Source organism: Bos grunniens, chromosome 5, assembly GCF_055505025.1.
Source record: "Bos grunniens cultivar Pamir isolate PY7600 chromosome 5, Bosgru_T2T1.0, whole genome shotgun sequence".
Taxonomy (NCBI): Eukaryota; Metazoa; Chordata; class Mammalia; order Artiodactyla; family Bovidae; genus Bos; species Bos grunniens.
In genome coordinates, this window is record NC_141169.1 from 58,000,365 (window position 1) to 58,028,340 (window position 27,976).

General features: G+C 44.5%; 1 protein-coding gene across 4 annotated transcripts; it reads left to right on the forward strand.

Moving 5' to 3' along the window:
• Positions 1 to 125: 125 nt before the first annotated feature.
• On the forward strand, positions 126 to 27,974 carry RNF41 (ring finger protein 41). Of its 4 annotated transcripts, none has more exons than XM_086400628.1 (8): positions 126 to 266; positions 761 to 912; positions 2,795 to 2,979; positions 19,653 to 19,765; positions 23,328 to 23,599; positions 24,297 to 24,432; positions 24,802 to 24,905; positions 25,656 to 27,974. In XM_086400628.1, exons 4-8 carry the CDS (start codon positions 19,676 to 19,678, stop codon positions 26,005 to 26,007), a joined length of 954 nt encoding a protein of 317 aa, XP_086256754.1. In that variant the 5' UTR covers positions 126 to 266; positions 761 to 912; positions 2,795 to 2,979; positions 19,653 to 19,675; the 3' UTR covers positions 26,008 to 27,974. The 4 variants fall into 4 exon arrangements, with proteins under 4 accessions (XP_086256754.1, XP_086256755.1, XP_086256752.1 ...); XM_086400629.1 differs by having other exon boundaries at positions 800 to 912; XM_086400626.1 differs by having other exon boundaries at positions 817 to 912.
• Positions 27,975 to 27,976: the final 2 nt, after the last annotated feature.

Sequence of the window (27,976 nt, forward strand, 5' to 3'; positions counted from 1 at the left end):
TAGCCTTCACTCTCCTCGTTGGCTGCTCGTGGTTTCTAGTCCAGGACGGAGTTAAACAAAGAGGCGGAGTTTGGTGACGGGCTTCCGCCGGGTTGCGTAGCAGCGGTGGGCGGGGCAGAGGTTCCGTCCCACACGGCGGAGAGTGGTCGGAACCCTCTCGCGTCTTCTTCCCCTTCCCCTTCCCCTCCCAGAAAAGGCTGGGACCCGGCACCCGAGCTATCTCTCGGCCGCTGCGGGTACAGAGAGTCCAGACCGCTTCCAGGGCGGTGCGTACGGCGCCTGCGCGCGATCCCACTTAAAGAAGGGTGTGGGAGGGAGGGGGCGATGTCCCAGGGGGGATTGAGGCGGGGGTTCGAGATATTGGAGGTCAGGAGAAGGGATGAGAGTAGAGATGAAAAATGGAGGAAGGGAGCAGCAGTAGGGAGGAGTCCAGAGGTGATAAAGGGGCGCTGGTGGGTAGGTTGTTGGGGTGATCCATTGGAATGGGGGAGCCTTAAAAAGTGCAGGAGGGGGCCTGGGCTGGCTGGAGGACAGGGAGGAGAGGACTTGAGGGAACAGCGTGGTGTTTAAATAGGCAATGATTGACAGGCCGGGAGCGGAGGAAGGGAACATTCTGAGGGCCAGCCTGGGTAGGGGCCGCGGAACCTGAACCCCCGCCCTCGAAGCGCCATAGCTTGGCTCCTCTCCCATGCCTTGTCTTTGGCAGCCTTGTCTTCCTCCTCCATTCCTTCCCCTCTCTCCCTCCCACCCCTCTATGTAGGAATCTCACATTCCTTACATCCCTGCCCTGGGTTTGCAGCCGGTCCCTCTTCACAGGCTTCACACACCGGAAAGCCTTCTCCAAGCCAGAACGCAGAGGAAATTGAGGACTGGGAAGGAGGGAGCTGGAGAAGGAGCAGAAAGCTGAGAGGGGTGAGAGTGTTTCGCTTGAGGGACTGACAAGGCATCTTCATTCAGAAACTGACTTCGTTCCATCTAGTAGCAAATGCAGCTGTTAATGAGACCACTAAACCACTGTTCTTGGGGACTGGACTGTGATAAAGTCTAATCCCTTCCTGTACAGGTGGTTTTAGTCTGACAGTAGAGCAAGAAGCTGATATTGTTGCAGGCTGCTAGTTTTCCCCAGATAGGGATGGTAGGGAATCTGAGTGATGCAATAATGTTACTGCCCTGTGTGTCCAGCCGACTTTGTGTCTACACCTGGATAGAAAAGAAGAAACAAGCTTCTTTCAAGTATTTCCTCATGGACCCTCAGAACTCTAAATTTATTTTGCATTCTATTGCTACAAATACCTCATGGTGTTTGTACGAATAGTGGTATGAATAGCAGTATTCAGTATGCTTTCATATTTATTATGTCATTTGATTTTCCTGGATAATATGTAAGATAGATAAGTCAGTTATCATTTTCCCTGCTTGACAGGTGAAGAAACTGAAAGCTGCAGAAGGGATACATGGCTTGCTACAAGTCGTACAGCTGGTAGAGCAGGGACCAGAATCCAGGTCTCCTGACTCCAGGTGCCCCTTTGTGTTGAAAAATCCTGTTTTGTTCTGGTCAAGACAGCTGTGAGGGGGGATATTTTTTCCCAGGGTGGACAACTGGTAGTCTGGAACTTGTCTCTAAGAGACTGAACATAGCACTGATTCCTGGAAGCTTTTCTTGAGGTTCGGGGTGGACGCCAGGCTGTTGGGAAATACAGTATTGTCAAAATGGAAGAAGCATTGTACACTCCTCTGTATTATGGATGGGAGAGACCTATCAACTCCCCACCACTGCCCCCAACTACCTGGCCTTCTACCTTTATCCTCTGATTAGTTTTTAAATACTGCACTAACATGTTATCGGAGAAGGCAGTGGCACCCCACTCCAGTACTCTTGCCTGGAAAATCCCATGGACGGAGGAGCCTGGTGGGCTGCAGTCCATGGGGTCGCACAGACGCAGCAACAGCAGCAGCAGCAGCAACATGTTATGGCTGCTGAGCATAATAAACTAATGAGCCCATGTACCAGACTCAGGATGAGGTGGTCTCTGTTTTATGGATAAAAATTGTCATCCTTCCTAACATAGTCCTTAATATTGATCAATGTGAAGGTGAGGAAAGGAATTTGAGTAGTTTCTGTTCTGCATCTGAAGCTTTGTCTCCCTCTACTTGGTTTCATCCTTTTAGTAATGAGAGTTTGGTCTTCCCAGTTGTCTGTCCTGGAGTAATTTCCTGATTGACTGCCTCTTCATTTTTTTAAAAAAAGCCTGATCTCTTCAGGAATATTTCCGGACTTGAAAGTAGAATTACACCTATACCAATATTCTTGAGTATCTTCTCCTTGTGAAACAGTATTTTCTGAGTGGAGAGTAGGACAGAATTCTTTTTATATGAAATAATTTATGCGAAAGCACTTTGTAAACATTAAAGCACCATACTGTGCATGTAAGGCATCATGGCTCTCTGTGTTACGTAGCCACAGATTTGGATTCTCTGGCATTCTTTGCAATTGTATGCACTGAATAAAAGAATCTTTTCTGTCTCGAACAGCTCCTCTTCCCTGCCTTGCTTCTTGTCCCTTTCTGTCCCCACCTCAGCTGTGTTTGAATCACTTGGCCCGGGTGTGTGATTCCTTAGCAGATGACCTCACTCCTTACAGAGTAGCCTGTGTACCTAACCCTGAAACCTGTAGCTCTCAGTGGAGTTGTCTTGTCCTCCTCAACCGACCGTCAGATCCAAGTCTGTCTAGTTTCACTGCCAAGTGCAGGTAGTGCTCCTGACTCACCTTTTTCTTCCTTGTTCCTATTAATAGAGTGCTCCCGATTGTGACATCACATCCATCCCCTTGGCGATGGAGCTTGTTACTAGGAAGGAAGACTCAGTCGGAGAATAGCCAACAAGATGGGTTACTGGGAGCGTCTCCTGAGTGGCACTGAGTGGAGGCATCAGGGGGTCGGAGCCTTGTGAACAGGGAACCTGCCCCCCAACACTTGGAAGGTAAAAAGCATTGATTCAGAACCCCCTTCTGGGCTTCAACCCTCTTCTCTGCTAGTCTGGATTCCTTCTGCTCTTGAAAACCTGATTCTCAAAACTCTTTTATGCATAAACTTTTCTGTGATTAACCCACGTCAGTCTGTTCTTCAATGTACACTTAAGTCTTACATGAACTATTAACTTTCACTTGTTGATAAATTGTTAAATTTTACTATTTTTGTGTGTTTTATAGCCTGCGTACTCACTCGTTGAACTCAAGCCTGCACATTTGTTTGAGGACAAGGATTGTGCTTGCTGTTTCTTTTACATGTCTTTTACATGAAGATTAGATTGGGGGTAGCCACACAAATAGTGATTGGTGCTGATGACCAAGGTGGTGGTGGAGGGTGGGGTCCTTGCTGATCTTTGAGGCCTGGGAGGGCTCACTCGAGGTGTTAGAGTTGTTTTTGAAGGATTGTGTGTCCTCTGGATGCTTATTTATTTATTTATTTTTAAAAAATATTTATTTATTTGGGTGCACCGAATCTTAGTTGCAGTATGTGGGATCTAGTCCCCAGACCAGGTATTGAACTCAGGGTCCCTGCATTGGGAGCATGGAGTCTTAGCCACTGGACCACCAAGGAAGTCCCCCTCTGGGTTGTCTTTCAAATTTAACCAATTAAAGTGTGTGCTGAAGAAGCCCGACTTTAAAAATCCCCTGTGCTAAATCTAGTCTGGATCACAGAATTCTGGAATTAAGTGGAACCTTAGAGACAACGAGGAAACTGAGTTCTAAGAGCTCAGTTCTGTAAGAGAGGGAATGACTTCACTCTAAGGATTCTATTGCTTAGATGAAAAAGACCACTTTCTTTCATTTAGAAAGTCAGGAGAGTTGCCTAAAGAGAGCAAGGTCAAACTTGGCTCTCATAAAGCCAGGGCACCTTTTGTAATATAATTACCCCTAATTAGCCTGTTTTTGTACTTATGTAGAACTTGTATTGTCTTGGCTGCTTCGTTTCATGTGGAGTAAAGGGAACTGAGGCCCGGAGAGGTGAAGTCAGTTGCCCAAGGTTACATACTGCTCCGTAATAGAGCTAGAGTGCCACTCAGGTTTCTAGATTGTCAACTCAGTTTTCTTTTTCCACATCTATTTGTTTATTGGGAGACAGGGAGATAAGATGAAATGTTTTAGGGACTCCCGTGAGGCACCCTTCACCAGCTACTTTCTTCACTAGGTTGAAATTCCTGGGAGTCACCTGTTTCATTACAGTGGGGCAGGTTATGGGGCCCTTTGCCTTAATGTCTGGTGACTTGTGGTAATTGGTGCTGGAGAATTCTCAGCCCTCTGTACCTGTATTGTATTCAGGGCATGGATGAGAGAGAAGGAGTAGAAGGAGGTTATAGCACACATGCTTGGATTTTACCAGTATGTTTTTGCCAAGCATTGGTGACAGCATACCCAGTTACTCTAAAATGGGAATGGTCGCACTAACGTTTGTGCATGTGAATGTGCATGGTTTGCACATCGGTACATGGGTTCAAGAAACCCTGAATAAGGGAGGGTAAATGTTCAGGCTGTTTTAGAAACAATCCGTTTTGAATTCCTAGCTCTCTCTGGGAGTAGACCAGTGAAAACAATCGCAACAGTAAGTTACAAGGGTGTAGGGAGTGGCCTAGTAAAGTTCTCAAGTTTTTATTTATTTATTTGAAATTAATTAAGTAGTTTACTTATTATTTTTGGCTGCACCGCGTCTTCGTTCCTGTACGTGGGCTGTCTCCAGTTGTGGGAAGTGGGGCTACTCTAGTTGTGGTGCACAGGCTTCTCCTTGCAGTGGCTTCTCTTGTTGCGGAGCACAGGCTTTGGCCCATGGGCTCAGTGGTTGTCGCATACAAGCTTAGTTGCGCTGAGGCCTGTGGAATTTTCCTGGACCAGGGATCATCAAACCTGTGTCCCCTGCATTACAAGGAGGATTCTCGACCATTGGACCACCAGGGAAGTCGTCACATTTTTATAATAATGCTGACCAGAAAAGTAGAGACATCCCAGTGTAACAGTGAGGAAGTACAGCCTCATAATTACCTGCTTTGGTTCTGGCCTGCTGGGAATGCAGTTTTCAGTTTGGGTTCAGAATGTTCAAATTGGGTAAGTTGGCAGAACTCCTATAAGCCTGAAGGGACACTTCAGTGCTAATTTAGTTCAACTCCCCAACTTACATGAAACCTTCCAAGGCCTTTTCCTGTTCTACAGCTCAACGAGGAGATCTAGGAAACTGTGCTTCCAGTGGCTGTGGTCACTGGCTGTGATTCTTGTGGTCTCTGTGGTTTCAGTTTTATTAAGGCTTCTGTCACTAGGGCAGTAAGCAATTGAGTTCTTGTGAGGCACCCCCCATGAAATGAGAACCTACCCCTGTGATAGTCCCACAGTAATATTGAGAGTCCTAGAGAGAGAAGGACTAGTCACAGAGTCTAGCCTATCAGCTTGACTGTCTACCCAGGGGCCAGGCGAGACAGGGCAAGGAGCTGGCTTCCAAGGCTGTGTATAACCACTTCCTTCAGCATGTTTCCCATAGACGACACATCGGAAATACCCTAGTCAGAACGAAATCTAAATTTCCCCTTAATTCTTAAGGTCACACTTCTGAAAGAATAGAGTTAGAGGAAGGTGGATAAAACAGGAGCATCTCCAAGCAGATAAAGTGGAGGTTTTGATTCAGAAAGAACAAGGCCCAGCATCTTTGCAGAGTTCTGTAAACCTTGACTTTATGGTGGGAACCTTGTAACTCCTAAGCCTGGCTGGTGGCTTCTTACACCCTCTGACCATCCCTGTACCAACTGAGGCAAGTTCTCTGCTGTTTCTTTTGGGGATGTGGGATCCCATGAGACCCCACTAAGATCAGTTTTCAGAATTTGTAGTCTTCCTTAAGATAGCATTTTATTTTAAATATTTATTTGGCTGTACCAGGTCTCAGTTGTGGCATCCATAATCTTCTAGTTGATCTTTAGTTGTGGCCTGTGAGATCTAGTTCCCCGACCAGGAATCGAACACAGGTCCCCTGCATTGGGAGCATGAAGTCTTAGCCACTGGACCACCAGGGAAGTCCCAGGACTGTTTTGAAATTAAAACACAAGTGAAGCATACTACAGACTCTCATCCTGCTTTGAACATTTCGCCATAGCAACAAGAGAGAGAAGGGTATTGTTTTCATTTTTGCCCCTTGCTCTAAGGTAACTGATTTTTTAACAATTAAGTCGCAGAAATATATTCTGTAGATCAAAATTATAATCTCAGTAGATTTTTAAAATGTGTACACAATATATTACACTTAAAAAAAGAAGTTTTTATATAAATGGGACCACCACTATATGTACTGTTTTTGCAGCTTGCATTTTTCAGTTTGAGAGGCAGTTTAACATAGCAGTTAAAGGCTTGAGCCCTGGGGCCAGTCTGCCTGGTTTGGGATCTGGCTCCACCACCTGTTAGCTGTGCGATTTTGGGAAAGCTTTTTTTTTTTTTAATGTTTATGTATTTATTTGGCTGTGCTGTGTCGTAGTTGTGGCACACAGGATCTTTTATTAATAGTTGCGGCATGCAAACTCTTAGTTTTACCATGGTGATCTAGTTTTCTGACCAGGGATCGAACCCCAGCCCACTGCATTGGGAGCAGGAGGTCTTAGCCACTGGACCACCAGAGAGGTCCCTAGAGAAGCTTTTTAACCTTTGTGCATCTCTTTCCCATCTGTAAAAGGTCATGCTGACCTCACAGAGTAACTCATAGTTATTGTAAAAATCAGTTGAGTTAATATGCCAGAAATGCTTAGAATTGTGCCTACGACGTAGAAATACTTAATAAATAATGATTTAATTATTATTTGGTTGTATAAGTAAAACATCATTGTAAAAAAAGAGGAGGAAAAAACTAATAAAGCAAAACTCTGAGTGAAATTAAAAGTACTAATAACATGCAGAATATAGTCAATATCTTATAACTCTAAATGGAGTAGAACCTTCAGAAATTGTGAATCACTGTATTGTACACGTGTCACTTATACTGAACACCAACTATACTTCAATTTAAAAAGTATGGAGGGAAAAAAGTAAAAGTACTAAATGTCTGTACTTAGGGGCAGCTTCTCATGTGCTTTTAGATGCTCTCCAGCATAAGTGTGGACACACATAAAATTTTTTAATGAAAATGGCACTGTAGAATATATGCTATGAATAAATGTTATTTTACTTATATAAATAATGAATAAATTTGAATAACCTAAATAAACAAATATTAATAAAAATATCTAAGTCATATTAATGCTACATTGTATCCCATTTTAAGGATGTAAGGAATTCTACTGGATGTTTGTGTCACTTCTGATTTTTTTGTACTATTATAAACAATACTTAGATAAACAACCTGGTATATTGTTTTGCTCACTTGTGTAATTATTTCCTTAGGCTAAGTTATTGAAATTAGGATTGCTAGATGAAAAGTATATATTATTTTAGGATATTGACTGACTCTTTTGTTATGATTCACCTTGATTAACTTTTTCTTGCAAGAGAACATTTTTTCCAGACCTTGCTATAGTATACAGCATGTTATATATGTGTGTTGTATATGTTACATGATATAAATGACACATATAGTATATGTGACATTGAGTGTTTTGGACGTGTTTTTTCATTTAACCTTAATACTTTCACAGTTCAGGATAACTAATAAAAGTATTTCTTTATGTGACTATTGAGTACACACACACAGAAAATCTTTTTCAAAGATTCAAAGGGATAACTGAGGAAATTAAAAATTTCCCCCATTCCTGTTCCTTAATGACCCTTCTTCAGCAGCAGCCACTATTGGCCATTTCTGGAGAGTTTCGTGTATATGAAAGCATATTCATATGCATTCATAATACATATGCACACATATGTATTATATTTTGCCCTTATTTTGGCACATTTCCATATACTATTATATACCTTAGTTTTTTTGTCTTAGCAGTATATCTTGGAAGACTTCATACCTGATACATTTTAAGGCAGTAATAATTTTTTTTCCTCTGATTAATATAGTAGCTATTATAGAGAAACCAGATTACGCTTTGTTTATTTAATTGAGGTAGATATTGTTAGAAGCTTCTCTGGTGGCTCAGATGGTGAAGAATCCGCCTGCAATGCAGGAGATCTGGGTTCGACCTCTGGGTCAGGAAGATAGATCCCCTGGAGAAAGAAATGGCTATCCACTCTAGTATTCTTACCTAGAGAATTCCCTGGACAGAGGAGCTTGGTGGGCCATAGTCCATGGGGTTGCAAAGAGTTGGACACGACTGAGCAACTAACACTTTCACTTCATTTTCAAATATTGTAAAGTCAGGGGTTCAACAGCTGAATTATGGGTGTTGGGTGATATTTCTGCTATCATGTAGAGGCTGTCTCAGGTAGCACCTAGCCATTATTCAGAATAGCACAAACCAGTGTCAGGTTGCATTAACTGAAGTGGAGAGGAAATGCGATAATAGTTCCATTGTGTCCTTAGAGGTCGTCCGCAGGTAAAGCTCCCAATACCTGTTTTAGAAGGACATAGGTACTCTAGATGCTGTGGGAGAGTTGAGTCTAGGCGAGATACTCCTTTTCTGTGCTCCTGCTGCTCTCTATCTTGACCTTTCCCAGGACTGTCTAAGCTCAGAGTGACTGACTCTTGGATACCATGGAGAGGATTCCAGCCCTGGCGTGTTAAACCAGATGGTCTCTTATGGTCCATTCCAACTCTAAAGGCAAAAATAAGACTGTCTTAACCAGGTCAATGGGGAAAACTGTGTTTCAACAGATCTATATTCAAGTTTGTGTCCTACTTTTTAAATCTATTATTGGGTTGGCCAAAAGTTTGAGTTTTTCCATAAGATATTACAAAAAAACCTGAACAAACTTTTTGGCCAACCCAATATATTATGTTATTGTATGTTCCTCAGAAGCATCATTTAAAATACATATCCTCAGGCTTCCCTGGTGGTCCAGTGGTTAAGAATCTGCCTGCCAGTGCAGGGGACATGTGTTTGATCTGCTGAAGCTGAAGCTCTGATACTTTGGCCACCTTATGCAAAGAGCTGACTCATTGGAAAAGACCCTGATGCTGGAGCTGACTCTTTGGAAAAGACCCTGATGCTGGAGCTGATTCATTGGAAAAGAGCCTGATGCTGGGAAGATTGAAGGCAGAAGATTGAGGAGAAGGGGACGACAGAGGATGTGATGGTTGAATGGCATCACCAATTCAACGGACATGAGTGTGAGCAAGCTCTGGGAGATGGTGAAGGGCAGGGAAGCCTGGTGTGGGTCGCAGAGTCAGACACGACTGAGTGACTGAACAATAGCAGCTGGGAAGATCCCGAAGACCCTGAGGCTACTCCTGAGCCAGGGCTCCAGAGCCCACAAGGTGCAACCACGGAAGCCCTCGTGCCTAGAGACTGCTCTGCAACAAGAGAAGCCACCACAGTGAGAAGCCTGTGCTCTGAAACCAAGAGTAGCCCACACTCAGTGCAGCTAGAGAAAGCCTGTGCACAGCAGCAAAGACCCAGCACAGCCAACAATAAACAAATAGATGTTTAAAAAAAAAAATAGATGTGCTAGATATGCTCTTCCATCAGGTTGGCTTATATTACCATAAGTAAGTGTAGCTATACTTTACTGTTCACTTAAATGAATGTGATTATCTGATTTTTAAAAGTTCATTAGTGTGATTTTTGAAAACCTGTCTGGACCTCTTTCAGTACCATTCTTCTTTCCTGCTTTTTTTTAAAGCCTTAATTAAAAAAAAAAAATTTATTTATTTGGCTGCACTTGGTCTTCATTGCTGCACTCAGGCTTTCTCTGATTGCAGTGAGTGAAGACAAGTGTTCATTGCATTGCACGGACCTCTCATTGCAATGGCTTGTCTCAGAACACAGGCTCTAGGGCATTTGGGCTTTAGTAGTTACGGGGCACTGGCTTAGTTGCCTCACGGCATGTGGGAGCTTCTCACGGGAATCAAACCTGTGTCCCCTGCATTGTCAGGCGATTCCTAACCACTGGACCACCAGGGAAGTCTGTCTGCTTTCCTGCTTTAAAGGTGTCCCTCTTCCTATTTAACATATTTCCTGGTTTCCATCCTACCTTTCCCTCAGTGACCAGATTCTCATCTTTACTTTTCCTTCTTCACTAGAGCTTTCCTTTTGGTACATACACATCCTCAAACCTTCCTTAGCATAAGGAAAAAGCACCCCTACCCAAGCCCCTTCCTCAGCCTCCTGTGCTCCTCTCTCCTTTCTTCCTTGGGAATCAGGCTTTTGACAATTTTCTTCAGTCCCCATCTCTCTGTCTCACCTGCTCACTGTGAGCCACTGCAGTCTGGCTCCCACTCTCAATGCTGCGTTGGCCACAGTGCCACCCAGCGCCATGCAGCCCCCCTCTGCTGTGGGCGTCCACAGTCCCATGTCTTGGCAGTTTCTACTTTTTTTAGTCCAACTTGTGTTTGCAGTTTTTGACACTTCTTTTTCCTCTAAACATTCCACTTCCTTAATTTGTGTGTGTGTGGTAAAAACACGTAACACAAAATTTCCATCTTCACTATTTTTGAGCATACAATATAGTTCAATAATGTAAGCATATTCACATTGTTGTGAAACAGACCTCTGGAACATTCTCATCTTGCAAAACGGAAACTCTACTCATGAAACAAGAATTCCTCTTTCCTTCCTCCTCACCACACCCCCAACTCCCTTAACTTCTGTGACTCTCTTCTCTCCAGGATTTTCTTTTATCTGGGGCCAATCTGTCTCAATCTCTCTCTTTTTTTTTTCAGGCTCCTTCCCTGCCCCCCTTTTAAATGTCATTATTAAAGTATTTTCACACACTGTTGGTGGTGTTGTAAATTGAAAGGGCCTTTCCAGAGTATGGTATGGAAGTGTCTAGAAAACAAACAGCAAGCCCACCATTCAGCCCAGCAATTCCAGCTCTCGGTATCTGTCCTAGGAGAGAGATTTGTTCTCGTGCTCCAAAAAAATCATGTTACAGGGGTATTAATTGCAACATGATTTGTTTCAGGGGAAAAATTGGCAATCAGGCAAACCTCAGTCCTGAAGGGAATGACAAAACACATTGTAATCAAGGCTTAGACTGGTGGCTTGAAAATTCTCAACCACTAGAATATAAACTGCCTGGGAGCAAGGCTTCCTTCAAACATGATTCTATGGGACTTCTCTGGTCCAGTGGTTCAGACTCTGAGCTTCCACTGCAGGAGGCATGGGTTGATCCCTGGTTGGGGAAATTAAGATTCTGCATGCTGTACAGTGTGGGCAAAAAAAAAAAAAAATATATATATATATATATATATGTATAGCAAAGGAGGGCAGGGCAATTGAAAGAAGGAGTGTTCACCAAGCAATGGATGGCGAGAGGAAGGTGGGAAGAGTGGCTTTATTCTTTTAAAATGAACATAAAGTCATATATACTACTTGTGAAAAAAGGAAAACTGAAAAATAAAGCAAAAAATCAGTGCTCCCTAGTGTTCCATAGACTCAGAACCATCCTCATTGTCTGGTTTCATTCTGTGTACTTTCCCTTGTGGCCTTTCAAAACCCATCAGCTATTACCTTCAGGATTTCTGCTTGGAATCTGAAACTCTACACGTCCAAGACTAGGATCATTATTACTTTTTACCCCATCCTGATCTTTTTCAAAGTTTCTTATTTTGGTAAATAAGAATTCACCACTAATTATCCAAGGCAGAAACAAAAGAGTAATCTTTTTATTACTTCCTGAACTAATATAAATTCCCTTTTTTAAAATTTTTGTTTATTCATTTTATTATTGTTATTTTTGGCTACACCATGCAGCTTGCAGGATCCTAGTTCTCCGAAGTGGAAGCGTGGGAAAGTCCCAACAACCACTGGCCTGCTTGATTCCTGATTCCTTCTCTTAAATGCCTTGGTTTGAACCTTTATACTTTTTTTAATCTTAATTTTTACAGTAAACTCCTACAAAGATCTTACTGTCTCTAATATTCCCTATCCCCTATATTTTTTGCATGGCTGCCAGAATCTGCCAGTCTAAAATAGAAAGCTGATCATGTCAATTTCTTAAAGTTCCTTCAGGTGTACACACACTTAAGAATCTCCCTCACAACATTCTTACTTACATAGGAAAAAGTAATAACTCTTAGAGTAGAAAAACCTGACAGATAGCACTTAACCAAAGGGTCAAAGCTGGTACCACCAGGAACAGTACAGATCAACATTATGTGCTCCTGATATGATGCATTGAGAACACAGTGCTAGTTTGTGGTATTTTTGCCTAAAATGAAACCTGAATTTACTTACTTATTTTTAATATTTATCTATTTATTTGGCTGTGCCAGGTCTTAGTTGCAGTATGCAGAATCTTCAGTTGTGGCATTCAGAGTCTTAGTTGCTGCATCTGGGATCTAGTTCCCTGATCATGGATAGAACCTGGGCCCCCTGAATTAGGAGCTTGGAATCTTAGCCATTGGACTGCCAAAGAAGTCCCAAAACCTGAATTTAATCATGAGGAAACATCAGACAAATGAGAGACATTCTCATATAACTGGTGTGTCTTCTTATTTAGTCATTGGCTGTGCTGGGCTTTCTCTGGTTGCAGTGGTTGGGGGCTGCTTTCCAATTGCGGTGTGTGGGCTTTGTCACTGTGGTGGCTTCTCTTGTCGTGGAGCACAGGCTCTTGGCATGTGGGCTCCAGTAGTTGCAGCACGCAGGCTCAGTAGTTGTGGCACATGGGCCTAGTTGCTCTGTGGCATGTGGGGTCTTTCTGACCAGGGGATTGGACCCGTGTCCCCTGCATTGGCAGATGGGTTCTTACGCACTGTACCACCAGGGAGGTCCAGTGCGTATTCTTAAAAAAATGTCAAATTTATAAAAAACGAAAAGGATTTAGTAACTTTTTCAGTCATAGGATTAAAGAAGTTTGACAACTCAGTGCATAATATAATTCAACATAATCTTGAATGTTCTTTTGCTCAAGTAGATTATTGGGACAACTGGCAAAACTGGAAAAATGGTTTGTAAATATAATATTACATCAATGTTAATTTCCTGATTTTTATAATTTTACTATCAATATAAAAAATGTTCTTTTTAGGAAATACAGTACACAGTATTTATTTAGGGTTAAAAGCATCAAGTCTACAGTTTACTTTTAAAAGTTCAAAAAATTTTGATATATATATATAAATGTGGTTAAAAATATGCAGTTATAAATGTGGTTAAATGTAAACATTTAAGGAGTCTGGATATATGGGATCTTTGGAAGTCTGAAATTGTCAAAGTAAAAAAAACCTGTAAATTTATGCCAACAAAAATCCTTCAGGCACTCCCATAACTTTCAGGTTTATTCTAACCCTACTATAGTATCCTAGGGTCTTCATTACTCTTAATTTAAACCATCCCTCTTTAAGCTTCTAATGCTATATGCTGTCTCTTTGCTGTTGTTTGAACCAGGATTCTTTTGGTTGGAAGATACAGAAGCCCAACTCAAAGTAGCTTAAATAAAAAGAGGATACACAGGGTGTCTCACAGAAACCAAAGTTAGGAAGACAGCTGGATCTTGGGAACACACCTGCACTCTGATCTCAGGACTTGCTGCTCTCTTCCAGGCCTTTCTCACTGTGTTCATCTCAGTCTTTTCTTTCCCTCTGTAGATTTGTCTTCTTCAGTGAACATGGCACACAGAGAAAGAGCAACTCATCTTGCTTGATGCCAAATTCAAATTCTCAGAGATACGATATGTTGGCCCTGATTGGGTTGCATGCTCACCCTTGGCCCAGTCAGGTGCAGCCTAGGGTAAGGTCTCTGTACTAGTGGGGCAGCTTCTCTGGGAGCCATGTGGATGAGAGAGAGGGAGTAGAATTCCTGGAGCCAACAATGCCATGGTGTGCACTACAGCTGTCAGTAATGAAGGGCCACAGAACAGGGACCCTGCACTGCTCTCTCTCGGCTCTCTCACCACCATCCTCATTGTTCAGTGAGTCACAATAAGGAGAATCACAAGGGGCCTTTGTTCTGGGTTTTACATTTCACTTTATGATGTCTTGAATATCACCTTTCATGTACTCACTCTGATCCATTACTGTTGATAGATTATTCAAAAGAATGTTGACATAGGAACAGAAGGTCAGAGGTCTGAGGAGAGACAAATATATGGCTATCCCCACTTTTTTTTTAAACTTTTTATTTATATTTAGAGTACTCTTGAGAGTCCCTTGGACTGCAAGGAGATCCAACCAGTCCATTCTGAAGGAGATCAGCCCTGGGATTTCTTTGGAAGGAATGATGCTAAAGCTGAAACTCCAGTACTTTGGCCACCTCATGGGAAGAGTTGACTCATCGGAAAAGACTCTGATGCTGGGAGGGATTGGGGGCAGGAGGAGAAGGGGATGACAGAGGATGAGATGGCTGGATGGCATCACCGACTCGATGGACATGAGTTTGGGTGAACTCCGGGAGTTGGTGATGGACAGGGAGGCCTGGCGTGCTGTGATTCATGGGGTCGCAAAGATTCGGACACGACTGAGCGACTGATCTGAACTGAACTGATAGTTGATTAATGATGTTGTGATAGTTTCAGGTGCACAGCAAAGGTACTCAGTCACATGTATACATGTATCCAATCTCCCGCAAAACTCCCCTCCCATCCAGCCTGCCATATAACATTGAGCAGTGTTTCCTGTGCTATACAGGTCCTTATTGGTTATCCTTCTTAAATATAGCAGTATGTACATGTTGATTCCAAACTCCCTAGCTTTCCCTTCCTTCCATTGTTTCCCCTGACAACCGTAAGTTCGTTCTTTAAGTCTGTGAGTCTATTTCTGTTTTGTAAATAAGTTCATTTGTATCATTTCTTTTTAGATTCCACATATAAGGAATAGTCACGTGGTATTTCTTCCTCTCTGACTTCACTCAGTATGACAGTCTCTAGTTCACCCATGTTGCTGCAAATGGCATTGTTTCCCTTTTTATGGCTGAGTAATATTCCATTGAATACATGTATCACATCTTCTTTACCTATTCCTCTGTCAGTGGGTATTTAGGTTGCTTCCATGGGTCGGCTATTGTAAACAGTGCTGCAGTGAACATTGAGGTGCATGTATCCTTTCGGACCATGTTTTTCTCTGGGTATATGCCCAGGAGTGGGACTGCAGGGTCATATAGTAGCTCTGTTTTTAGTGGAATTTTTTTAATACTCTTCTTTAAAAACTTTTATTTATTTACTTACTTTTGGCTGTGCTAGGTCTTTGTTGCTGTGAGAGCTTTTCTCTAGTTGCATCGAGCAGGGGCTACTGTCCAGTTGAGGTGCCAGGCTTCTCCTTGCAGTGGTTTCTCTCGTTGCAAAACATGGGCTCCAGGGGCACAAGCTTCAGTAGTTTTGGTGCGTGGGCTCAGTGGTTGCAGCTCACAGGCTTTAGAGCGCAGGCTCAGTAGTTGTGGCACATGGGCTTATTTGCTCTAGGGCATGTGGGATCTTCCTGGATCAGGGATCAAACCCGTGTCTCCTGCATAGGCAAGGCAGGTGTATTCTTTACCACTGAGCCACCGTGGAAGCCCTATTTTTAGTTTTTAAGGAGCCTTTATATACTGTTCTCCACAGTGGCTGTACCAATTTACCTTCCCACCAACAGTGTGGGAGGGTTCCCTTCTCTCCATGGATATCCCCGTCTTAGAGGAAGATAGCCAGACCAAGGTAGTTTAGAGTGACAATTTCAGAGGCATTGTTAGTATATAGATCCTAGAAGTGGAGGAACAGGAATGCAGAGAAATGGTGGTGATAGAGGTCAGTGTAATTGTACCAATGTCATGGGGTATCATTGTTCCTATATAAAATGGGTAAAGGAAGCTGAGTGGTTCCAAAGTGAGCCTTGTGATTTATCTCCATTAGCCTACTATATTAGTTAGGATCTTGTCTGATTAAAGAGACAAAAACCCAGCTCAAACCAGCCTACACATAATAGGGAATTTACTGGCTCATGTAACTTATGTTCAGAAAGTGACAGTGGCTTCAAACATGGCTGAATCTAGGCCCTCAAATGATTTCATTTAATTTTATTTCTCAGCTCTGCTTTCTTTATTGTGGTGTCATTTTTGTTTTTTTGGCTGAGCTCTGTAGCATGTGGGATTTTAGTTTCACAACCAGGGATTGAACCTGTGCCCCCTGCAGTGGAAGTGCAGAGCCCTAACCACTGGACCACCAGGAAATTCCCAATTATGGTGTCATTCTATAAGTAGGCTCTCCTCATTAATGGCAGGGCTGGTCACTGACCACTCTGAGTTGTACATCCTACCAGCTATACAAACTCCTTGAGAGTCCCAGGCATTTCTTTTATTGTCCTGGGTTGGGTCACATGTCCATTAGGAACCAGGATATGATTCCTAAAGGAAACCTGTGATGCTGTTTACAGAAAATGGGATGGTAGCTAGGCAGAAATACATGTCCACTATACTCTGTTTGCTGGGAAGCTCCTAGTTAAAGCAACATTAAGTCACACCAATATTTTATGTTTTGTTAAGAACTGTAGCTTGGTATTAAATTGGATGTAACTTACGAGTTCCTACTCTCAAGGAATTTTTAATCAAGTAGTAGAAATTAAATGTGTACGTAAATAGGGAATTAAACTACCACACAGTTGCACTCATCTCACACGCTAGCAAAGTAATGCTCAAAATTCTCCAGGCCAGGTGTCAACAGTATGTGAACCGTGAACTTCCAGATGTTCAAGCTGGATTTAGAAAAGGCAGAGGAACCAGAGATCAAATTGCCAACATCCGTTGGATCATCGAAAAAGCAAGAGAGTTCCAGAAAAACATCTACTTCTGCTTTCTTGACTATGCCAAAGCCTTTGACTGTGTGGATCACATCACAACAAACTGGAAAATTCTTAAAGAGATGGGAATACCAGACCACTTGACCTGCCTCCTGAGAAATCTGTATGCAGGTCAAGAAGCAACAGTTAGGACTGGACACGGAACAAAATACTGGTTCCAAATCGGGAAAGGAGTATGTCAAGGCTGTTATATTGTCACCCTGCTTATTTAGATTATATGCAGAGTACATCATGAGAAATGCTGGACTGGATGAAGCACAAGCTGGAATCAAGATTGCCAGGAGAAGTATCAATAACCTCAGATATGCAGATGACACCACCCTTATGGCAGAAAGTGAAGAAAAACTAAAAAGCCTCCTGATGAAAGTGAAAGAGGAGAGTGAAGAAGTTGGCTTAAAGCTCAACATTCAGAAAACTAAGATCATGGCATCTGGTCCCATCACTTCATGGCAAATAGATGGGGAAACAGTGGAAACAGTGACAGACTTTATCTTTGGGGGCTCCAAAATCACTGCAGATGGTGAGTGCAGCCATGAAATTAAAAGATGCTTGCTCCTTGGAAGAAAAATTATGACCAACCTAGACAGCATATTAAAAAGCAGAGACATTACTTTGCCAGTCAAAGCTATGGTTTTTCCAGTAGTCACGTATGGATGTGAGAGTTGGACTGTGAAGAAAGCTGAGTGCCGAAGAATTGAAGCTTTTGAGCTATGGTGTTGGAGAAGACGCTTGAGAGTCCCTTGGACTGCAAGGAGATCTAACCAGTCCATCCTAAAGGAAATCAGTCCTGAATATTCATTGGACGGACTGATGTTAAAGCTGAAACTCCAATACTTTGGCCACCTGATGTGAAGAACTGACTCATTTGAAAAGACCCTAATGCTGGGAAAGATTGAAGGTGGGAGGAGAAGGGGATGACAGGATGAGATGGTTGAATGGCATCACCGACTCAATGGACATGAGTTTGAGTAAACTCTGGGAGTTGGTGATGGACAGGAAGGCCTGGCGTGCTGCAGTCCATGGGGTTGCAAAGAGTCAGACATGATTGAGTGAGTGAACTGTACTGAACTCCCTGGCCGTCCAGTGGTTAGGGCCCCTGGTGAGGAACTAAGATGCCACATGGCACAGTCAAAAAAAAAAAAAAGATGTGTATATAAATAATGGTTACTCTTGTGTATTGAGTGCCTAGTATGTGCCAGCAAACACCATGCTAAATGTTTTTCATGCATTGTTTCTTACTTATACCCATTTCATCTATTTAAAAAGCAATTTAGGCTTAGGAAGTGTACATGGCCTACCCAAGGTCACCCAGCTAATGAGTAGTAGAACTAGGGATATAAATCCAGTCAGTCTTAACTCAATCCAGTGCTGTACTTTAGCTTGTACTTGACCTAGCAAGGCCTCTCTGTGTCCATTTCATTCCCCATCCTTTTAATTTCAATTTTTATTTATCTTTGAGCCACACAGCTTCAGGGATCTTGGTTCCCCGACCTGGGATCAAACCTGGGCCACCACAGTGAAAATGCCAAGTCCTACCACTGGATGCCAGGGAAATCCCCCATTCCACACTCTTGTAAATTGAACAGCATAATTCTAAATTTCTGAGAACTTCATGATTGATGTAGCTCATCTTTTTCAGGACATCACAGTTTGATGGGGTCTGTAGATTATCTACCCTTATATCAGGTGCCCATCCTTGCTCCAAGTAGCCCACTGGTTGGATGTCCACAGGGGAGTTTCAGTTACTGTTCAGTGACATCTTATTTGGGGCTTCCCCAGTGGCTCAGTGGTAAAGAATCTGCCTGCAATGCAGGAGACACAGTTTTGATCCCTGGGTCAGGAAGATCCCCTAGGAGAAGGAAATGGCAACCCACTCCAGTATTCTTGCCTGGGAAAAAAAATCCCATGAACTGAGGAGCCTCGTGGGCTACAGTCCATGACCTAGCAACTAAGCATGCACACACAGTCTTATTTAGGTTGGATCTTTAGGAGCCCAAGGAAGGGGTGTGGCAGCCTAGCTGCTCTTTGAGTGTTCTCTTTCTTGAACTTCCCTCCCATTACCATCACCTAAATTCAGACTCTCCCCGTTTGTCTCCTGCCTAGATGTTCTTCCTGTCTCTAATCTCAGCCCGGTTTACAGAGTGATTCTAAAAGAGAACTTTTATCATCGTTCCTTTTAAAGTCTTTCATTGGTTCCCTGTAGCCTTCAAGGTGAAGTCCCAATTCCTTATGTAAGACTCCCCATGGCCTGGCCCTTGCTTGCCCTTCCAGCCTTGTATTTTGACACTCCCTCTCTTGCACCCTTCAAATCAGCTTTTTTCTGAATCACTTATAGTTCCCTGAACTCATCATATATCTCCTCTTACTTCTGGGCCTTTAAATACACTATCTCGTATGCCTAAAACCCTAATGTCCCACCCTGCTCAGGCTCCCCCACTCTCCCCCACCCCCACCCCACCCCCCACCCCTGCAACCTAGCTAACTACTTGTTTGTTCTGCTAGTGTCCTGGAAAACTTCTCAGCCTCCCTCTCCTTTCAGCCTGGGTTAGGTATCCAAATTTATTGCCATCGTAATGCCATGTTTAACCTGAGAGCATTTATCATTTCATATTTTAAGTGTATGTTTATATAAAATCCTTTGATTCTCCCATTAGAATTAAATTTCTTGAGTCAGCTTCCCCTACTGCCCCACAAATGACTGGCATGTAGTAAGCTCTCAATAAATATTTATTGGACAAATGAATGGGTCTTGGCAGTGAGATAAAGTTGGAAATACCTGTATTCTTCTGACCTGGCCTCTCTTTCCTCTGTTGTTCCTTCCAGGACCTGGGTTTCAGTGATGAGACATGGGGTATGATGTAACCCGTTTCCAGGGGGATGTTGACGAAGACCTTATCTGTCCTATTTGCAGTGGAGTCTTGGAGGAGCCAGTCCAGGTGAGTTGGGTTGATGGCAGGTTTGGTGAGGCAACAGATAGCAGTGCAGCTAATTAGAAAACATTCATAGGAAATGGGGCCAACGGGGAAGTCACTGTTCAGGCTCCCACTCCCCACATTCCTGACACACGCAGACTAGAGGTTTGGGGCACAGGAGCGGTGGTGGCGACAAGACCCTGATTTGAAGGGTGCAAGAGAAGGAGTGTCAAAATACAAAATACAATACTCTGGAATAGGGCCTTCCAGAGTCTGTCTAGAGGCGGACACCGCAGAAGTGTAGCTCGTTCAGATTTTCTTCGGAGGTGAGGTTTTCATGCTGTAAAATGGTCAGCTATTTGTTTCTGTCCTCTTGACAATAGCTTGGTAGCTTCTTTTTCTCTTCAGGGGCTCTAACTAGGTTCCATCTTCCTTTCCATGACTGAACTTCTGGATTCTCCTAGTAAGTTCTCTCTGCCTTTTCATGACGGAGTGTCTCAGGTTATCAGCCTGCTGCTGCTAAGTCGCTTCAGTCATGTCCGACCCTGTGCGACCCCATAGACGGCAACCCACCAGGCTCCCCCGTCCCTGGGATTCTCCAGGCAAGAACACTGGAGTGGGTTGCCATTTCCTTCTCCAATGCGTGAAAGTGAAAAGTGACAGTGAAGTCACTCAGTCGTGTCCGACTCTTAGCGACCCCATGGACTGCAGCCCACCAGGCTCCTCCGTCCATGGCAAGAGTACTGGAGTGGGGTGCCATTGCCTTCTTCTATCAGCCTGAGGGCCTGCCTACTGTTTAACAGATAGGAAGTGGGGAGCTGTATGAACTGATCTAGTTTCTTCCTAGGATTTATTGGGGGGGGAAAAATTTTTAATGCAGCCATGTACTCTGGATTGTGGTATGAAAGCTGCCACCTTCACTAGGTCATTTCTTTACCAGCCTTGAGAGACCAAAGATAATTGTGTCTTCCTGGGGCAAGTATGAGGAGAAGCTCATGATTACCAGGCAAGTATAATGAACGAGGTGAATTCTTAACAGTTGTATTCATGGGACATCATTCTGTATGGTCCTTATTGCCTGTACTCTGTAAATACCAATTAATCCTCTGCCGCTCCTCTGGCTAGGTGGAGATAATTCCATGTTCCAAACCCAGACACCAGTCAATGAGGGCTTTCGGCCCTTCCCCCACTCACTGCTTATACAACTCCCTGAGGCTCCCCTTGATTCTTGGAGTTTATTCTTACTCTCCAATTGTCAGCTACCCAAAGGAACACAGATGACTGAACTGAATGAAAATCAGAATGCATTCCAGTGGCAGCAAGCCCTGGCCCTATCCTCTGCCTTTGCAGTGTGCTGCCAGGTGGCGCTAGTGGTAAAGAACCTACCTGCCAGTGCAGGAGACATAAGAGATGTAGGTTCGATCCCTGGGTCGGGAAGATCCCTTGGAAAGGGAAATGGTAACCCACTCCAGTATTCTTGCCTGGGAAATCCCATGGACGCAGAGGAGCCTGGTGGACTACAGTCCATAGGGTTGCAGAGTCAGACATGGCTGAAGCGACTTAGCACGCATGCATGCCATTAGAAGCGGATTGGCTGGGTGTGGAGCAGGCTCTCCTGGTGGTGTCAAGAGGTCATGGGGTGTGTCAGTTCCCTCTCCACCCTGGCAGGGCCTTGTCTGTTTTCTGGCACCGTCATTTGAGGTGAGTCACATGTGGAGAAATCAGTGGCAGTTAGTGACTATCTGAGACAGAACATCCTCCCCCACCCACTCAGGCTTTACCATCTGAGGAGCAAGCCAGGTTAATAGACCCATTTCCAAGGACAGAAAGCTTCTGCTAGGGCTGATCATTTCCCTACATCATTTTTTAAAAATAGATAATAAATTCATATGGTTTAGAAATCAAAACAGTAGAAAAAGATGTATGGTGAAAAGTCTTAATTCATCTTTGTCCCAGTCCACCTAATCCCCTCATCAATAGCCATTTCTATTAATTTGGTATCCTTCCAGTGTGTATGGGGGCAGATACAAGCAAGTGTGAATGTACACATATATTTGCCTACCTTTCTTACACAAAGGTAGCACCTTCTATATACTTCTGCAGGGGTGGCAGGTTTAGATAGAAAGGTCATGAAAGAGGTTCAGCTGAGCTGAGATCAGAATGATAAGGGGCCAGCAAAGGGGAGCAGCAAAAGCAAGAGACAGGAATGAGCAGGGTGGGACGAGGAAGAGAGAGAAAGCCAGAAGGGCCTGAAGTCACACCATGCTGGGAGCATGGTGTGAAGAGAGGCACAGGGCCAGATCAAACAGAATTTTTAAGTCCTGGGCAGGACTTTGGATTTATTTTAGGTGTAATGGGAAACCATTGTAAAATTTTAAACAGGTGAGGAATATGATCCAGTTTGCATTTCTAAACGATCACTCCAGGTGCTGAATATAGGCTGGATTATAAAGGGGCAAGGTGGAAGTAGGAAGGCCAGTTAGAAGACATGATAATTTAGATGAGAGGTGATCGCTTGAACTGGGTTAGTGGTAGTACAGACGGAGAAAAGTGGACACACTTAGGATTTTTTTAGAGATAGGGTCTAAGATTTTAAAAAGAATCAAATATTATGTCTTTCAGTGAAAAATAAAAATGTAGTGACAGTTGGATTAATGATATTGATAATGACTTATTTTCTTATGAAGCCTTTGTATGTTACAATCTGTGAACATTTTGAAGGCAGAAACTGTCTTACCTTTTTTTAACTTAACCATGTAGCAAAATGTTTGGCTCATAAAAAGCACTCGGCGTCATTCATCCATTCATCAATATCTAGTAAGTTCCCGCTCTGTCTGTCCCATGCTGGAGGCCAGAGAATCCTCTCACTTTGCATTATCAAGGACGTAGGCTGAAATGTGATCTTTATGAAACTGAAGAGAATGTGATTCTACAAAAATCTAGACCTGTTTTGGAGCATAGGCATTGCTCCTTGGGACTCAGGGCAACACCTCAGGTTGGGCCTCATAACATAAGAACTTGGGGGAGCTCCCTGGTGGTCTAGTGGTTAAGGATTTGGCACTTTCACCATTGTGGCCCAAGTTCAATCCTTTTTGGGGAACTGAGGTCTCGCAGCCAAAAAAAATGAACTTCTGCCAGTGAGTCTCTGCCCCCCTCCCCCCAACGCATCCCTCAGGACCCATATCAGATTCTGTCCTGTCCATAAATACCTGCCCTGATTGACCTAGACTGGAAAGATCTCACCCTCCTCTGGATTTCTTTGGCCAATTATTGTCTATTTGTAATCCAGTTGGCATTTAATAATTGACCACCTTATGTCTCTCGCTCACTGTCCTGGAATGTTATTTATAGTTCTTATTGTTATATAACTTTTTACTTGTCTTATGTCACAATCCATTTGGAATCTTGAGCACAGGAAACATATCTGAAGCCTTACCCATCGTAGATCTCACCGTTGCTGTGACCCCAGGGACCTCTGGCCCTGGAAGCTGCGCAGCGGCTTGATAGGCTTTGCAGAGTTATCGTCCCCAGGCTCTTAGCTCTGGCTAATTCTTTTGTGTCCCTTCTGCCCTGCTTTCGCTTCCAGGCGCCTCACTGTGAGCATGCTTTCTGCAATGCCTGCATCACCCAGTGGTTCTCTCAGCAGCAGACGTGTCCGGTGGACCGGAGCGTTGTGACGGTCGCCCACCTGCGCCCAGTACCTCGGATCATGCGGAACATGCTGTCAAAGCTGCAGATTGCCTGCGACAACGCTGTGTTTGGCTGCAGTGCTATCGTCCGGCTTGACAACCTCATGTCTCACCTCAGTGACTGTGAGCACAACCCCAAACGGCCTGTGACCTGTGAACAGGGCTGCGGGTAAGAGTCCTGCCTTTCTTCTACCCACAGAGAGGGGCCTTCCCGTTTATACCTGTCTGTGGACCTCCCACTCCCTGCTGAAGAGGTCTCCTGTGTGCATAGGCAAGGAGTGCTCTTGGCCTCCCTGGCTCCCTGCTCTAGGATCTGTTTCGTGCTGCTTTCTGAGCTACGATCTTTGTCCTCTTGCTTTAGTAAGAGAAGGGAGACAGTGATTCAGCAATCTGTGTGATACCACTAAAGACTGATTTACTTTATTCGTCCCTTTTGTCCAGTACTGCTTCTCTTTGTCAGATTCACTGCTCTAATTTCCAGGCCTCTCATATTACCTCTGGTCCTATTTTGTCTTTCTTTGGGGTGTAAAATATTTGGTTAATTCCTGATAGCTGGGGCTTTGAATCTAGGGCTTCTCAGAAGGAATGAGTCCACAGGCAGAATCTGCAGGAGGAACGCAGAGCCACGTGGGAAATAAAACACTGTCTCGAAGAAGGAAAGAGGCCCAGAGGAAGAAGACAGCAAAGGGATATGGTGGGTGGGGGAGCTGGGGAGAAGGAAGTGAAGGCAATAAACAAGAGAATGTTAGAAATGAATGAATGTTAGTAATTTCCAGTAGAAAAAAGCCCTCTCAGCAGATACCTGCCTGTGCCCACTTATCTCATTGAACGCTCCTGTCATGTTCTTTTCCCACCCTGGGTGGCAGCCTGGAGATGCCCAAAGATGAGCTGCCAAACCACAACTGTATTAAGCACCTGCGCTCAGTGGTACAGCAGCAGCAGACACGGATTGCAGAGCTGGAAAAGACCTCAGCGGAACACAAACACCAGCTGGCGGAGCAGGTAGGGCCTGGAGAACACAGAGTGTGTGCCTATGGGTGACAGGCATGGATGTGAGCAGCGGATCTGTGCCTGTGCTTGTGAGCCTGGTCAGTGGATACTCTGCCTGTGAATAGCAGCAAATCAGACTGGAGCTCTTCTTGTTCCTCATTATCCCATCAGTGGCATTCATTTATTTACCATTTATCAAATGCCTTCCCTTGAAGGCACTTTGCTAAGAACTGAGGGTACAGCTGGGATTGATACCGTCGTATCCCTGTCTTTATGAAGCTTCCAGTCTGGTTGTTCCTCAGACCTCTCGATTTCCTTCATTTTGTCTTTCATCTATTGTCTGTCTTAACCATTATCCCTTGTTCTCCTTCTCTCCGACAGAAGCGAGACATTCAGCTGCTCAAGGCATACATGCGTGCAATTCGCAGTGTCAATCCCAACCTTCAGAACCTGGAAGAGACCATTGAGTACAATGAGATTCTAGAGTGAGTGTTATTCGGGATGTGGAATCACTCATTCCATGTCCTGGTACTGAGCCCTGAGGAGAGAAGAGCAGGGAAGTGGCAAAGTAAGAAGAGGGCTGGGCTGGGGCCGCTGCTCCTCAGATGCTGGGATGAAGAACAAGAGGCAGAGGAGAAGGGGATCACCTTCAGCCCCAGTAGAGGGTAGATGGAAGGGAAAGCTTAGCCAAGAGTTAGGTGGGTACCCACATGCACAAAACGCTGTGTTAAAATATTGTCCCTGTCTTCAGGGAGTTTACAATTCAGAGAAGAGAGTGCAAAAATCCAGGAAAGTGATCTAAAGTGTGGCAAAAACAAGTGAAGTCTAAGATCCCTTTCAGTTCTGGAGTTCTACATAGTTCATAGACTAAACTGAGTGAGTCAGTCTATACAGTGCTGCATGGGACACAGAATAGAGGAATAATTGCTTCATTCGGTATTCATTTTTGTTGAATACTTACTACTTCCCAGGCACCATGTGCTAAGTATTGGAATTTTCAGGAGAAACAACAGGAACCTTACACTTGTGGAGTTTAATCTGGTGAGGAACACGTGGTGACACTCAGATGGGACCACCTAGGGAAAGATCTGGAGTTTCTGAACCAATGATGGAAGGAAAAAAGGAGGAATTGGGTTAGGCTGAGCGCAGAGCAGGCAGTTGTTACTATTAGGAGGAAAGCCAGTGCAGAGAAAGGGGCTGACCTTCACTGACCCCCTCCAACTCCCTCCACACAGGTGGGTGAACTCCCTGCAGCCTGCACGAGTGACCCGCTGGGGCGGCATGATCTCCACCCCTGACGCTGTGCTCCAGGCTGTCATCAAGCGCTCCCTGGTGGAGAGTGGCTGTCCTGCCTCTATTGTCAATGAGCTGATCGAAAACGCCCACGAGCGGAGCTGGCCCCAGGGTCTGGCCACGTTAGAGACAAGACAGATGAACCGGCGTTACTATGAGAACTACGTGGCCAAGCGCATCCCTGGCAAGCAGGCTGTTGTTGTGATGGCCTGTGAGAACCAGCACATGGGTGACGACATGGTGCAGGAACCTGGGCTCGTCATGATCTTTGCGCATGGCGTGGAAGAGATATAGGAGATCTTGATGGGCTCTCTGGAAGAGATGAAGATCTGAAGATCCAGTTATTCCAGCAGCAGGGCCCCAAGTCCTCCCCACTTTTCTTAATACCGTGGCTTACCCTGGAGCCACACGTGTCCCAGCTGTGCCACCACTGAGGGGGACCACAGAGCACTCTGCTCAGCCTTTTAGGTGGGAAACCCAGATTCCCTCCTTTTGTCTAATTTTTTCCCCCAAGATGTCTGTAAATTTTCCACCTGATTGGGAAAGTCCCCATCTCTATTTCTGTTTTCCTGCCTAGGGTCCCTGGTTCCAGATATTTTCAGAAAGCACAAAGATACTCATTTTAGATAGAGGATCAGGATGGAGTGAGGAATCTCTAACTGTTCCCCTCCTCCAAAACCTGGGACTCCAGATGAGGCAGGTCTGTTGACTCTGAACAGCATTTAGAGGGCAGCTGTGGGGAGCAGACATCCTGAAGAAATGGTAGAGTGGAACAAAAGCCTAGAAATAAATAATGAGGCCAGTAGGCCATCGCTGGTGGCCCTTAAGGGAAGACTGGACCTCGGTGCCAAGCAATACCCACCAGGCCACTTAAAGGTATGGGCTCCTGCCGGGCCTGCGGGTGTACAGTTGGGGATGCCGAATATTTTCAGATGAGCTCTCCTTTCCTACACTTTATCATGGCTAGGCAATGACAGGGTTGGGGGTGAGGGGTTAGTCTCCTGGGGTGAATGTGCTCAGCAAGAAGCAGGTTGCTGGCTTCTGCTGCAGTCGGGTGGGTGCTGCCTTTGTGGCACGGGCCATAATAGCCCCCTAGACCCCTCGCCAGCCCTGTGATTGTAACTAGTTATTTTGGTAACTTTCTTTCACTCTTTCCCTCCCACTTTTTTTTTTTTTTTAAAGAAAGGCCTGATTATGGCTACCCCACTTTTCTAGCCCAGCCACGTTGTTGGCAATTTAATTTATTTACCTTTTTTTTTTTTTTTAAGAAAGGAAAAAGAAAAAAAAAGTTAACAAAACAGAAAACTTTTCTTTTGCTGTTCCTGTTGTGGGGATTTTTGGATAGGGTGGGACAGGGCTGGGGTCTTTTATATTTTTCCTTTTCAGCACAACCTTTGGCTTTAATATAGGAAGGGCCATGGGAGCCCCTGGCTGAACTGAAGCCTACCCCAAGCCTCCATAACCCGTCTAGGATGAGGCGCTTCCTCTATTCCAGTGATGGATGTGACCGTCCAGCATCACTGACTATGCCCTAGAGAACTGTGCTCCCAGCCTCACCAGGGTCTCATGGTAAAACTCTGGATTTAATTTTGAAGAAATCCTACCCGCCACCAGCCCTACCCTAACACCCAGTTTCCTTGGAGATATATAGCTGGGTTCTAAGCTTCACCAGGCAAGACGGGATGGAAATCCTGTCACTGAGTACAGGCTGTGTTGTCTCACCCATACCCGCCATGGGCTTCAGCTCCATTTCAAGCTGCCCAGGGCATTCCTTCATCCCTGGGGTGGCCAGCAGAGTAAGAGAAGGGGAGGGGTAGTGGGTGTGATTATCTTAATATGCAGGTGAGAGAGGGGCTAGAGGAAGATGGCCATAGGACAGCTTGGAGTTTTATCCCAGGCCAGCTTGCTGTGGGTCTGGTAGTTGGGTCATGGCTCCACTGGGACTGTGGGGAGGAGAGGGACACAGCTTGAAGGCGGTGAGGAACAGTCATATGTTCCAGCTCCGGGACGTTGTGCTCAGGAATTTGAAAACGCTGCTATACTTAGTCTGGTTACTACATTTCTTCCACTCCCCTCTGCCCCTGCCTGCCTTACCCAGGCCCACACCCTCCTGTTATCACCTTCAGATGGAGCCAGGAAGCTCAGTCAAGGCTTCCCTACCCTTTGCACTAGTGTCTCTGCAGGTCGCTGGTTGTGTTATACATGTGCTGTTTCATGGTATTGACTGCACTAATAATAAATCTTTTACTCAGCTCTCTCAATT